At 37.9% G+C, this 14,857-nt stretch overlaps 1 protein-coding gene across 3 annotated transcripts in view; it reads left to right on the top strand.

Annotated features, from left to right (window-relative positions):
- The window catches only part of LOC123868397, a 228,674-nt gene that overhangs the window by 114,252 nt on the left and 99,565 nt on the right, over positions 1 to 14,857 (top strand). For all 3 annotated transcript variants that reach the window (XM_045910908.1, XM_045910905.1, XM_045910904.1), the window contains exon 3: positions 14,117 to 14,525. In XM_045910908.1, the coding sequence (XP_045766864.1) occupies positions 14,117 to 14,525 (409 nt within the window). The remainder of the gene's footprint in view (positions 1 to 14,116; positions 14,526 to 14,857) is intronic.

Raw genomic sequence — 14,857 nt, 5'->3', positions numbered from 1 at the left:
ACGAAGAGAATACGGAATCCTATATTATTAAAGAATGATTGATAATATTTCATATATTTTTGTGGAAAGACTGAGTGATGAGTTGTCATATATTTTAGGTCGTAAGGTAAAATTGCGCGTCTTTTCTACGATGATTAATGAGTTACATAAGTATAGCTTTTCTGGATCTTTCCACTAAAAAGCAACTCGGCCTTGTAAAAATTCGGCATTTGTTATATATTTGTTATACGAAAAGTTTTCATATGCCAAAGTATAGGTACCTAACGCACTGCAGCAGAGTCCAAAATAATTAATAGATATTTACTTTGTCCCCCGACAAGTGAAGGTTACAGTAACTAGAAAAGAGCTGATAACTTTCAAACGGCTGAACCGATTTTCTTGGATTATAGCTAAGAACACTCGATCAAGCCATCTTTCAAACAAAAAAAAAAACAAAAAAAAATCGATTCATTAGTTTAGGAGCTACGATGCCACAGATAGATACACAGATACACACGTCAAACTTATAACACCCCTCTTTCTGGGTCGGGGGTTAAAAAGACAAATAGATCCACGTTTGCTTCCCTTTCAAACAGCGTAGCATGAAGTTCAAGGCTACAGCACAATGCTTGTCATTTACGACGCTACACTGTGACAATAACCGACGACCACGAGCCTTATTCCATTATCTTTAATGTCTTTCATGTACCTAAGTTATAATCGTATAACGGGTGTTCTGTAACTTGTGATTAGCTTAATATATCTTGTGTCATTATTTAACTGTCTATTTTCCTTTGTAAGCGGTATACGGAAGCGGCGATAGTTTTTTTTTTTTTAAATTAGATACAAGTTAGCCCTTGACTGCAATCTCACCTGGTGGTAAGTGATGATGCAGTCTAAGATGGAAGCAGGCTTACCTGAAGGGTATGGCAGTTTTCATACTCCTTTGGTTTCCACACGGAATCGTACCGAAGCCATCATTTGGCGGTACGGCTTTGCCAATAGTTGAGACGTTTAGGTTAATAGAAATAAGAATAAGAATAAAAAAACTTTGTTTCTTGCTTTTTAGGGTTGAAATAAAGGTACCCTTATAGGACTACTTCGTTGTCTGTCTTTCTGTCTGTCCGTTCTGACAAGAAAACCTATAGGGTACTTCTCGTTGACCTAGAATTGTAAAATTCAGGCAGGTAGGTAGGTAGCAGCACAAGCAAAGGATAAAATCTGAAAACCGTGAATGTTACATCACATAAAAAAATTAAGATGCGTTCTGTTCGTGTTGTGTAAAATTACTAAGTAATCAATTCATTCATTCAATCTTCCAAATTGCTCGACTCAATTAAATACATAAACAACCTAAAAATGAAATATTGTATACACTGTATTTTCTATTGAAAGCGGCTTGAAATGAAATGAAATGATATTTATTATAAAATTCTTTCATTAATATTAAGTGGTTTTCTGTAAAAGCACTCCTATATATTTTTATTTTGCTTTACGGAGATGAAAGGAAACCAATAACTTTTAGTCTAAATTAAGAAAATTTGGTAAAATGTATACCTACTCAACCTAACTCCGGCTAAAAATGTTATTTGATAAATAACATATTACTCCATTGAACCATTATGTGCTATTGCTATCATGCATCAGCAAATAAATAATATTGAATTGAATTGAATATTGTACAAAATTCTTATGGAACGCGGTCTACATAACTATTATCTTGATAAACCATACTAATTTTATAGTACGAACGTGTTCATCCCGGCTTGCATCCCGGGAATGGGCATATGCTATTTTTTGTCCAGAAAATCGAGAGCCACCATGATCCTAACTTTATAGTCACCGATCGTTCTTCCCCGTGTTGGGGGCAGTACGCAGAGAAACTTTCAGCTATCATAATATACCTAACTAGCGACCCGCACTTGCAGCACATAAAACCCAGGTGGTACTTATAACGAGGAAAATCAAATATGACATACCAATATTTAAATTGAACGATATTCCACTAGAAATACAACCCTCCCTTACTATACTAGGATTGACAATTGACCCTATCCTAAACTTCAGGAAACATCTCGACAAAATATACAGCAAAACAACTAATATTTATAAAGCCGTTGCCAGATCAGCCAAGGCAACATGGGGCCTGAATCCGGAAATAGTACGTACTATCTATGTTACTGTTATAGAGCCAATAGTTTTGTATGCAGCGAGCGCCTGGGCACCAATCGTTCACAAACAATACGCCAGATCACAACTCCTCAAATTAACCCGTCTTTTCGCCATAAAAATTTGCAAGGCGCACAGAACAATTTCTGCGAATGCAAGTTTTTGCTTGAGTGGAATATTACCTTTAAACATGCGAGTGGAAGAATCAGCTATGCTTTATGAAATCAAAAGGGGCATAATGCCACAAACATTTCCGGATTGTCGCATTGAAAATAAAGTGAGCCCATTTCTTTTGCCACATCCAGCTGACAGATTTCCTATTCCATACGACACAATAAATACAACAGAAGAACTTGATACCATTTCGAATGAGGGTCCAAAAATCTTTACAGACGGAAGCAAAATTGAAGGAAAAGTTGGGGCGGCAGTATCTTGGTGGGAAAACGGATGTGAAGTTAAATATTTTACAATGAAACTTGGAAACCACTGTTCAGTATTTCAGGCAGAGCTGACAGCAATTCTTCGTGCTCTAAGGGTACTGTTGATTAAGAAAACACCACCCAAAATCGCAAATATATTAAGTGATTCGAGGTCAGCCTTACAATGCATCGAAGATCCAGATAATCTGCATCCCATAGTTTTTGAAATACGGAAAACTTTAGAGGACCTGAAAGAAGCCGGCGGGCTGGTCAATATGTTCTGGGTTAAGGCACATGCAGGTATACCAGGTAATGAACGGGCCGATGAAATAGCTAAAAAAGCAGCCCTCACTAAAAAATCTGCCCCTGTGTATGATGCACTCCCGGTCTCCTCAGCAAAGTGGATCCTGCGACAGGAGACATTGAACAAATGGCAGAGCAAATACACCACTGAACCTCAAGGCGCTGTTACGAAACGGTTCTTCCCGGATATTCGTCAAAGCTACCCAATAGTAAAGAAGTTAAAAATGAATAATCAGCTGGCACAGCTATTAACCGGACATGGTGGCTTCGGCGAATATCTCCATAAATATAAGTTAAAAGACAATCCTTTTTGTAATTGCGACGGCGTTAGCCCGGAATCGGTAGTACACGTAATATGCAAATGTCCAAAGTTTGCTTATGACAGAGCCAAAGTGGAACTGATGATGGGTTACGACGTATTAGAAGAAAATTTTCGTAACATAATTGCTAATAGTAAATGTAGAGAGATATTTTTGAAGTTTGCGCTAAAAATTATTCGGTCTGTTAATAAAAATAATAAAAGCACTTCCATATAAAACTAAATCATGTTACTGTAATCTAAGATCTGTAGTACAATAATGGTTAGAAAGAAAGTAATAATTTGATATTCTATAAACAGCATATATGATTATATAAACAACAACAATAAATATAAACAACAATAAACAGTAAATTATATTTTGTAATAAGTTAAGTAATAATAATATAGTTAACTTCTATTAAGTAATTAAATGATGTGAAATGCAACGATAGAGGATAAGGAGCTGGGAACTTAACAAAAAAAAAAAAAAAAAAAAACAGGTTTAAGCTTAGATTAAGTATATTACAATATTAATATTATAAGTGATAGTTTTTAAGGTTGTTGCACTGTAAATAGCAACAGATAAAATAGTTATATATTAAAAAAAAAAAAAAAAAAAAAAAAACTAGCGACCCGCCCCGGCTTCGCACGGGTGGACACTACCACGAAAAATCCTATCTATTTTCCGGGATAAAATATAGCCTATACGGATTCGGAAGAATCCCTCTAAGTAATGGTAAAAGAAATTTTGAAATCGGTCCAGTAGTTTTTGAGCCTATTCAATACAAACATACAAAAATACAAAGGTTTCCTCTTTATAATATTAGTTTTTATAGTACGAACGTGTTCATCCCGGCTTGCATCCCGGGAATGGGCATATGCTATTTTTTGTCCAGAAAATCGAGAGCCACCATGATCCTAACTTTATAGTCACCGATCGTTCTTCCCCGTGTTGGGGGCAGTACGCAGAGAAACTTTCAGCTATCATAATATACCTAACTAGCGACCCGCCCCGGCTTCGCACGGGTGGACACTACCACGAAAAATCCTATCTATTTTCCGGGATAAAATATAGCCTATACGGATTCGGAAGAATCCCTCTAAGTAATGGTAAAAGAAATTTTGAAATCGGTCCAGTAGTTTTTGAGCCTATTCAATACAAACATACAAAAATACAAAGGTTTCCTCTTTATAATATTAGTTTTTATAGTACGAACGTGTTCATCCCGGCTTGCATCCCGGGAATGGGCATATGCTATTTTTTGTCCAGAAAATCGAGAGCCACCATGATCCTAACTTTATAGTCACCGATCGTTCTTCCCCGTGTTGGGGGCAGTACGCAGAGAAACTTTCAGCTATCATAATATACCTAACTAGCGACCCGCCCCGGCTTCGCACGGGTGGACACTACCACGAAAAATCCTATCTATTTTCCGGGATAAAATATAGCCTATACGGATTCGGAAGAATCCCTCTAAGTAATGGTAAAAGAAATTTTGAAATCGGTCCAGTAGTTTTTGAGCCTATTCAATACAAACATACAAAAATACAAAGGTTTCCTCTTTATAATATTAGTTTTTATAGTACGAACGTGTTCATCCCGGCTTGCATCCCGGGAATGGGCATATGCTATTTTTTGTCCAGAAAATCGAGAGCCACCATGATCCTAACTTTATAGTCACCGATCGTTCTTCCCCGTGTTGGGGGCAGTACGCAGAGAAACTTTCAGCTATCATAATATACCTAACTAGCGACCCGCCCCGGCTTCGCACGGGTGGACACTACCACGAAAAATCCTATCTATTTTCCGGGATAAAATATAGCCTATACGGATTCGGAAGAATCCCTCTAAGTAATGGTAAAAGAAATTTTGAAATCGGTCCAGTAGTTTTTGAGCCTATTCAATACAAACATACAAAAATACAAAGGTTTCCTCTTTATAATATTAGTTTTTATAGTACGAACGTGTTCATCCCGGCTTGCATCCCGGGAATGGGCATATGCTATTTTTTGTCCAGAAAATCGAGAGCCACCATGATCCTAACTTTATAGTCACCGATCGTTCTTCCCCGTGTTGGGGGCAGTACGCAGAGAAACTTTCAGCTATCATAATATACCTAACTAGCGACCCGCCCCGGCTTCGCACGGGTGGACACTACCACGAAAAATCCTATCTATTTTCCGGGATAAAATATAGCCTATACGGATTCGGAAGAATCCCTCTAAGTAATGGTAAAAGAAATTTTGAAATCGGTCCAGTAGTTTTTGAGCCTATTCAATACAAACATACAAAAATACAAAGGTTTCCTCTTTATAATATTAGTTTTTATAGTACGAACGTGTTCATCCCGGCTTGCATCCCGGGAATGGGCATATGCTATTTTTTGTCCAGAAAATCGAGAGCCACCATGATCCTAACTTTATAGTCACCGATCGTTCTTCCCCGTGTTGGGGGCAGTACGCAGAGAACCTTTCAGCTATCATAAAATAACGAAGGCTCTCTCTATGACTTTTGATAAGGGCCACAAGTTGGCCTTTTTAAACCCCAACCCAAAAAGAAGGGTGTTATAAGTTTGACGTGTATATCCGTCTATCAGTTTGTGGCATCGTAGCTCCTAAACGAATGAACCGATTTTAATTTAGTTTTTTTTTTTGTTTGAAAGGTGGCTTGATCGAGAGTGTTCTTAGCTATCTATAATCCAAGAAAATTGGTTCAGCCGATTGAAAGTTATGAGCTCTTTTCTAGTTTTCTTATAGAGGTTTTTGTGTCGGGGGTTTTTTTTAATTTTAAGTTATTGAGTTTTGAAATAACTTCGTCAACCCAAAATAAGATAAGAAATATTTGAGTTAAAATAAAAGTTATGCGTATCACGTAATTGTGTCCGTTCCGGAATTCGTCCTAATTCTCTTGCTGGCACTCAAAGTAGAAAATACGATTATCTACTATATTATGTAGTCTCTGTTTGTCCTAACTTAATTGAACAATTTCAGTTTGAATGAAAGCCAAAATAAATCTAGTTATGTTGACGCTTTATTTACTCTATACTTTTATAAACAGTCGCCAAAATTCTAACAGCAGAATAAATACTTTATTGGTATTCTCCGCTACTGTCGCACTGGAATTACAATCATTTTATTTTTGGGTTTTCTGAAAATCCCTTGGGGATGAAAAGTAACCTATGATCACTATCCAGGTCTTCAACTAGATCTATGCAAAAATGTACGTCGATCCGTTGATCTGTAGCCGCGTGTTTGAAGAACAAACCAACAAACAAACACTTTCATTTATAGTAGGTAGGTATAGGTACAGCTAAGTAGATATGGATTAGTATTTAGCATGGAAGTAAATTGTTTTTTGCATCCAAACCCAAAAACAGGATGATTAATGTTATAATCGGACCTCGCTCAAGACTTTCCAAGGGTAGAAACGGTTTATTAAGCTGGCAACATTTCTGAATTAGCGCGGGAAATGAAATGTCACCCGGACAAAATGGCGGCAGTTTGCGCTGGTTTTTGTTTCCAGACTGTTTTGAGATTGAAATTATAGTATACTAGCCGATGCCCGCGACTTCGCCCGCGTGGATTTAGGTTTTTTGTAATCCCGTGGGAACTCTTTGATTTCCCGGGATAAAAAGTAGCCTATGTGCTAATCCAGGATATTATCTATCTCCATTCCAAATTTTAGCAAAATCCGTCAAAAACAAACATACACACACACACACACACACACACACACACACACACACACACACACACACACACACACACACACACACACACACATACAAACTTCCGCCTTTATAATATTATATAGTGTGAAGTGTGATAGTGTGATCACTGCCCATATTATACACATATATATACAAACTGTGTTTGTTTGTTGGTTTATTGGTTCTTCGGTTTGTCCTTCAATCATGTTGCACACGAGCAACGGGTCGTTATGGTTTTTGTATAGGTAAAGTTCCCACGAGTGTTTAAAAACCACGCATTCGTAGCCACGGGCATCAGCCAGTATCATCATCATCATCATCCACCCATCGCCGGCTCACACTACTTACAGTCTCTCAGAGACTCGCTACGGTCTCTTCTCAGAATGACATTTCACCATAGTCCAATTCTGAATGAGAATGAGACTCCACCATAGTCAAATGCGAATTGGCAGATTCACACACCTTTAAAACATTATGGTGAACTCTCGGGCATGCAGATTTTCTCACGATGATTTCTTCACGATCCTGGTAAGACAGTAAAATACAATTCCACTTAGTCGTGAATAATGGAAAACGAATGGAAAATAATAAAGTATGACAAGAATGTTTCCTTTTGTGTTTTTTAGGATTCCGCATTCTTAGAATAAGAAACACACGCTTACAGGAACACTTCGTTGTGAAAGGGGTAGGTAAAATAGGAGTTTAAAATTTTTGTAGCCGACACGGACTAAGTCGCGGGTATAAGCTAATGTGCTCATTAAACACCGACAACCAATTAATCAGAACAAAGCCGTCCTAATAAGGAGCCGCCAAGAAAAAGGACCTTACATTTAGAGCGCTTATTATTAGATAGAATTCTCCAGAACAAAAAATAGATTAATCGCCATTTGACAGCTGCGAGGGGATCGTAATTAATGTGGTAAAGACCAGTAGAATTAGTATGAGTTTATACCTACATCTCGACAACGTCGCGTCGTTAGATTTCGCGTTTCGAATACGAAAAACTATAACGTCAAAGTAAAGTGAATCTTAACATCCTAGTTTTAAAACTCAAGTTCATCCATATATCTACCATTATAGCATATACTCAATTTTACACTGCCATTAGCCCTAATTCGCACGAGCGTTAAAAAAGCGTTGCGTTAAAACCCAGCGTTGCGCTGATAATACAAAGTGCGCGTTAAAAAAGCGTTGACGTGTGAACAGATACTTGGGAATGCATTTATTCTATTTCTCTAGTGCGAATGAGGCCTTATTATTTACTAACACTTTATTGTACAAATGTGCACACGCACACCAAAAATAAAAACACACAACCTGGAAGCTTGCAGCATTCACAGGCGTTATCGTGTCATCGATTTGTATTGTATGTGTTGCTCGAAATCTTTCAACGTTGACCTGATGCAAAAACTCATACTAAGAGGAAAAGTGAAGAAAATAGTGCGATTAGGATTTTCCTTTGGGTTTTTTATCGTCGACCGCACGTATAGTAGTTGGGATATTAGTCCGTGTTTCCGTAGCTTTGAAATTAGTCTCGGGAAAATTAAAGAATTTTTATTAGGTACTTAAGTTTGTAATTCAACCTTAATTCTTGGTTCTTTTTTATGGTCTACTCTTTATAACAAACAGTGTTCTGAGGATTGTTTGTAACAAAGCCTAATATTTTTATGATGCATAGGATGCATAGTATGTACGAACATCCCTTATCTCTCTCTCTCTCTCTCTCTATCTCTCTCTGTGTCTGTATCTGTGTGTGTATCTGGGTGTGTGTGTGTGTGCGTGTGTGGGTGTGTGGGTATGTGTGTGTGTGTGTGTGTATGCGCGTATGTGTGTGTGTGTATGTGTGTATGTGTAACCCTTCGGGTACGGAACCCTTAAACCGTGATACGGATAATGTCACAAGGAAGTTAGGTATTATAACTAGTATGTCGAGGGAAATAGGGCAAAAAATTCTTTCAGCGTGGTCAGGCATTATCCGATCTTATGTCTAGGGACCGCACCTCGTTAGGCTAGGATTAAGTATACGAAGAAATACTGGCCCTGACTGTCTGAAGGCAAAATCCCGCCTGATAAACTGCGTTTAATTTTATACAGGACTACATGATGCCGGCGACTTCGATCGCTTGGATTTAGGTCTTTTTAAAATCCCGTGGGAACTCTTCGATTTTTCGGGGTCAAAAGTAGCCTATTTATTAACCCCCGACCCAAAAAGAGGGGTGTTAATAACTGGGTGTATCTGTACAATAAATCTGTGTATCTGTCTATGGCATCGTAGCTCCTAAACTAATGAACCGATTTTAATTTAGTTTTTTTTGTTTGAAAAGTGATCGAGAGTTTTCTTAGCTATAATCCAAGAAAATTGGTTCAGCCGTTTGATAGTTATCACGTCAGTTATTGATATACACGTCAAACTTATAACACCTCTCTTTTTGGGTCGGGGGTTAAAAACAAATCATCAACGAAAACACAAATACTTTTCAATTTTATTGCCCTGAATCGTTTCTAAATTGCCCTTAATTTTATTTTTGAATCAATATTTGGACATTGCCTATGGATACAACATAATTCAACACACATTTTAATAAAAATAAATCTCTCTCACAATTATAGCCCTAAATTATAATTTAGGGCAATATTGAGGCAGTATTCATTACATCAATGTCAAGGATACTGAAGTATTTGTCACGTAAAATTGTCACTTCAATTTCACCTCTATATATTTTTGCCCGCTCCGGTTTCCACTGCCCTTAATAATTTCCCGAATCAATATCAAGGATACTGAGGTATTTGTCACGTAAGATTGTCACTGCAATGACACCTTTATATATTTTTGCCCCTCAGCGTTTCCAATTGCCCTTAAGAGGGGTCTCTCCGTGACTCGCTCCATGCAAACGTAGTTCCAATTTCATTTGAATATTAAGCAACCAAAGTTGATGAAATTTTACAGACATATTCTAGAAACTAATATCTATGCCTGTGGTTTTTATATTTTTCTAAAAATATGTAGTTCCAAAATTACAGGAGCTCTAATTACAGGAGAAGAGGATTTGTATGTGAATTTTTAAGACCGCGTAACTTTGAAACCGAATATTTTAACAGAAATCTGGAAAACCACAGGCATAGATATTAGTTTCTAGAATATGTCTGCAAAATTTCATGGACTTTGGTTGCTTAATATTCAAATGAAATGGGAACTACGATTGTATGGAGTAAGTGACGGAGAGAGCCCTGTTAATAATTTTCTGAATCACTACCTAGGATACTGAGGTATTTTGTCACGTCGGCTTCGCGTCGCCTCGGACATTTTTGGATCGCTCGATTTTCTGCTACGTTCGACCCTATTTCCGGCACTTTGATGCTATGGATAAGTAATGTAAAGGATGGTTGGTCTATATCCTCCATTAATATTCAGTGTAACCAGAACGCTAGCAAAATTTAGCGTTATCATACGTACGCCACTTTGGAGAAGTGCGAATTGGTGGACTTCATACACCTTTGAGTATAGAGAACTCTCAAGAGTGCAGGTTTTCTCACGATATTTTCCTTCATCCCTAATGCATCTGATATTACGCACACGGCTCCGAAATTAGAGGTGCGTGCACGGAGGTTTTTATTCAAATATACTTTGTTTTATAATGCTTCTGAATCCATGCAAAAAAGCGATTGATTGACTTTGTGGACGAGCCAGCTGAATATTAAAATAGGTTCATTCAGTTTTTTAACATAAAACGAAAGTATGGCAACCTCGCAAATTATTTTTAAGTTCTGGCGTGGTTCTGGCTATAATATTGTCTAGACAGGATGCTCTGTGATTCAAATAAAGTCTTACAAAAGGTCAGAATGGGTAAATGGGATACTTTGTTATAAAAGTTATACAACAATGCTATTTACAAACTCTACTGAATTTCGGTGCATAGCTTGGAATTTTCAATCTAAAAGGGTTTCTTTATGTTTGGGGAAAGAATGTTCGGTGTCATATTTGACCTCTTGATATCAAATTACGTTGTCTGAACTACCTACAGCTCTTAGGGACTAGATACAGCAAGCGTGTTGTGTTTTGTTCCATGCCGAGTACCGTGCGCGCCCGGGGCGCTTATTTTTTATTCCATTACAAGTTAGCCTTTGACAGCGATCTCACCTAATGGTAAGTGATAATGCAGTCTAAGATGGTAGCGGGCTAACTTTGAAGAGGCCTGCCGGTTTTTATTACACTCATATCCCTAATCGGTTTCTACAGGCATCGTACTGGACCGTTAAATCATTTAGCTGTACAGCTTTGCTGGTAGGGTTGTAACTAGCCACGGCCGAATCTTCCCACCAAACCAGAGCAAAGAAAATTTTAAAATTCAAAATTTCCTCTGCCTGCTTGCTATACAATCTGTCTGGATGGCGCTCCAAAATCAATAGTCTGTACAATGTTTATAAGTATATTGGAGCGGGTCAGCGATGGGTTGATGTTGATGGAATAACAGAGAAGATATTTTTCATACAATTGTACCATGGACTAAGAGCCCGTGAGGGCCACACCCATTTCTGACCAGGCAGATTTAATTTGGCATCTATTCCGAAGAAAATATAAAGTAAAACATCTTTATACTGTGACGTAAGAAATGTATACCTTTTTACCTGTTGTCTCCCAAAGCCATCTTAGCCAAACTTTATCGTCACTGATCGTTCCTCCCTGTGATGGGCACAATGCGCAGAGAAACTTTAAGCTTTTATAAAATAACGAAAGGTCTGACCCTCGCGGGCTTTTCCTCTATCACATATCAGTTGAATAAATCTTGACACTTTGATCTGCGTCGAAGTGGCGCGGCGTCTCGGAAACGGTGTCACGCGATTCAGGAAATCGAGCCCCGACCTCGAAACGTCCGTCCCATTGGGGATCAATTTCCAGAGCTGCGTGACAACAATTTAACCTAATCTTGCCATTCTCTTCCATTTTGAGGGTACCGAATTTCCTGAGAAAAAGGAACTCTTATCGCCTGTTTGTGACTACAATGAGTTATTTCAAAAACCTGGTTTTTGAGAAAAAAAAATTTGCAATGGCTTTAAATTAGTAACCATCGAGCTTAGAAGGATGTACACTATCCTTCTACACTCGATCGTTACTAATTTAACTATGGTTAAATGGTTAAGGTGTGGTCTGTAAAATAAACCGTCCAGTATCATAGATTAAGAAACATTATGAATTCAATGTAAGCTTTATCATTTAATAATAGGATAAATAGTTTTGAACATACATTGTTAGTTAAAATTAAACTACACTTTTACGAAATAACACGTTGTAGGCGCAAACACGGGTTATAGAATCACAAATTTGAAAAATTATAATACTCAAAAATTATAAAACTCATGATTATAAGTTATGTATAACTTATAATCATGAGTTTGAGTGACATTATTCAAAATGTCCAAAGAATTTCCAATAAATCGAGATTAGAAAATCCAGACCAGACATTTTGTCACGACGTTTAGGAAATTGAGCTTTTGAGTTGCACCGCTATTTCCATTTATCTTTACGTCACAGATCGTCTTTTTGAGATATTCTAACTTATAATAAGATTCTGGAAGATGACCTCGCTGTGGTGAGTGCTGAAGATTGTCTGTTTTAAAACTCTTTATCTAAATATATAAAAGCTCAGAATACTAAAAGCTGACAGCTTAAATTCGGCATTCAGATGCCTATTAATATGACATAGACATCCGCTAAGAGAGGATTTTTGGAAATTCAACCCCTAAGGGGGTAAAATAGGGGTTTGAAATTTGTGTAGTCCACGCGGACAAAGTTCCAGGAATAAGCTTTATAAAAAAGAAAAGAAAAAAGTTCCAGGAATAAGCTTTATAAAAAAGAATGTACCTACGTAGGCAAACGTTAATATCTTTCTTTTAAAAATTCAGTATGCTTCTGTGATAATATTAATTACGTTTCTATACTACACTTTACACCTGTTAACTATACTTTACACCTGTTATAATTTATTTTGAGACTAAAACTCATAGATGCGGGCAGACGAATAGACGACTGACATAATATGGAGTAGATGAAACTATAAGGCTTTCTGGTTTTAGAAACCCAAAAAAAAAAAACGCATCGCTTCGCTAGCTTCGCTTTGACTCTCTCGCAATGTACTTTGAGCCTAAGCCCCCAAGCCTACAGGCTCAGTTAACGTCTTTATCTGTATCAAAGAGACATCCTGTTCGGAATACGGCTCTCGGGGCAAACAGGAAATAGAAATTTCAATGCCTTTTGATAGGATGTTTAAATCTTGAACGAAGGAATCTGCATCTACTGAAATTCTTCGTACTCTTTTTTATGGATCTTCTTTTATACTTAGTCCAATACAATAAATAGGTACATGCCCTTATAGTCCAGAAATACGAAAAAATTCCAAGAATTCGTTTTTATAGGAAAAAATCTGCAACTTTTGGATTTAAACCATTTTTGTTATTTTTTCATCGGTGTAGAAAATATAGTGTAAAGCATTTTCGCACCTTTTTCCTTTTTTTTTTTTGCAAACTTTACTATTGCATAGTTATAATAATTACTTACCTCTTGTGTAGTTCTCAACGGGCGATGTAGAGAGAGCTATGCTGAATATGACAACCAAAGTAACCGACAATAGCTCAACGGGTTGCGAAGCTGAAGTGGCAATGGGCAAGGCATAGAGTTCGAAAAACCAATCACATCACACAAATATTATAAACGCAAGGGTTGTGTGTATGTGTGTGTGTATATGTTTGTTATTCCTTTGCGCAAAAACTACTGGACGGATTGGGCTAAAATTTAGAATGGAGATAGATTATACCCTGGATTAGCACATGGGCTACTTTTGTATCCGGGAAAATCAAAGAGTTCCCACGAGATTTATAAAAAACCTAAATCCACGCGAACGAAGTTGCGGGCATCAGCTAGTAAACCGATAAATCCAAGGTACTAGAATGGCCACCTCCCACTGAAAGGTGCAGACTTCCCCCGCCCGAGTAGGTGGACAGACCGCATCAAACGCGTCGCAGGGAGCTACGACTCATATGATGTCGTCACTATATTCAGATAGTGCAGGTGGTACCGTGTACGAAAGTCCCTGTAAGACATCTATATCCAACAGTGGGCATCTATGAGTGGATAATGTTGATGATGTAGTATGTCTCCTTTTGATTGGCTGACGTAGCCGGAATTCGATAAGAGATACGTCATTATCAGACTCTAACATTCTCTTTTCCTTTCTTTCCAGTTCACCTTCAGTTCGAAGACCCATCACTTAGAGACTACGTTCTCTACTCCATCGTGGGGAACTTCATCCGAGGCAACTTCACTCCAACCAGCTTCGCCGAAAGACCTTGCAGGGATGAGGAGCCCCTACCATTCTTCATACCGAAACACGAAAGAACAGTGCATAAAGTGTCATGGCATGATGAGGACTATAGTAGTGGTTTTAGGACAAACAGTGATTTAGATGGGTATTACTTTAGGCCGAAGTTCCGGCGAGTGGAACGGTCAGTGTTCAAGTTTGGGAAGAGGTACAGATATGTGCCAGCCAGTATCGTGCGGGGACCACTGGGCGAGCGGCCAGGGGTGCTGCTGCATTGGTCCCTGACGGACACCTCGCGTTTACACAGCGAGGAGACTAGTGTTGTTTTTAGGTAAGTTTCTTCCCATTCAATTTTTCTTTATAGACCCGCGAATCAAGAGTCGTGTCTGGTGGAAAACATTAATCTAAATATATAAAAGTTAAAGCTGACTGATCTAAGACGCACAGCTCAAAGAACTGAACGGATTGGTCTGAAATTTGGTATTGCCCTTTAAGAGTCATAACTGCAATTTCACCTGGTTATGTTTGTTGATGTATTTTAAAAACGGGGTGATTGGAAAGGCAGTTAATAAAAATTAAAGCATACCTAATCAGTTTCTACATTTTACAGCATCGTATTGGAACGCTAAACGTTGACGTACCTACCTAAGTACTTATATAAGC

This window comes from Maniola jurtina, chromosome 9 (genome assembly GCF_905333055.1).
Source record: "Maniola jurtina chromosome 9, ilManJurt1.1, whole genome shotgun sequence".
NCBI classification, from domain to species: Eukaryota; Metazoa; Arthropoda; class Insecta; order Lepidoptera; family Nymphalidae; genus Maniola; species Maniola jurtina.
The sequence above is the reverse complement of the archived record's forward strand: the minus strand, read 5'-3'. Positions and strand labels throughout refer to the sequence as shown.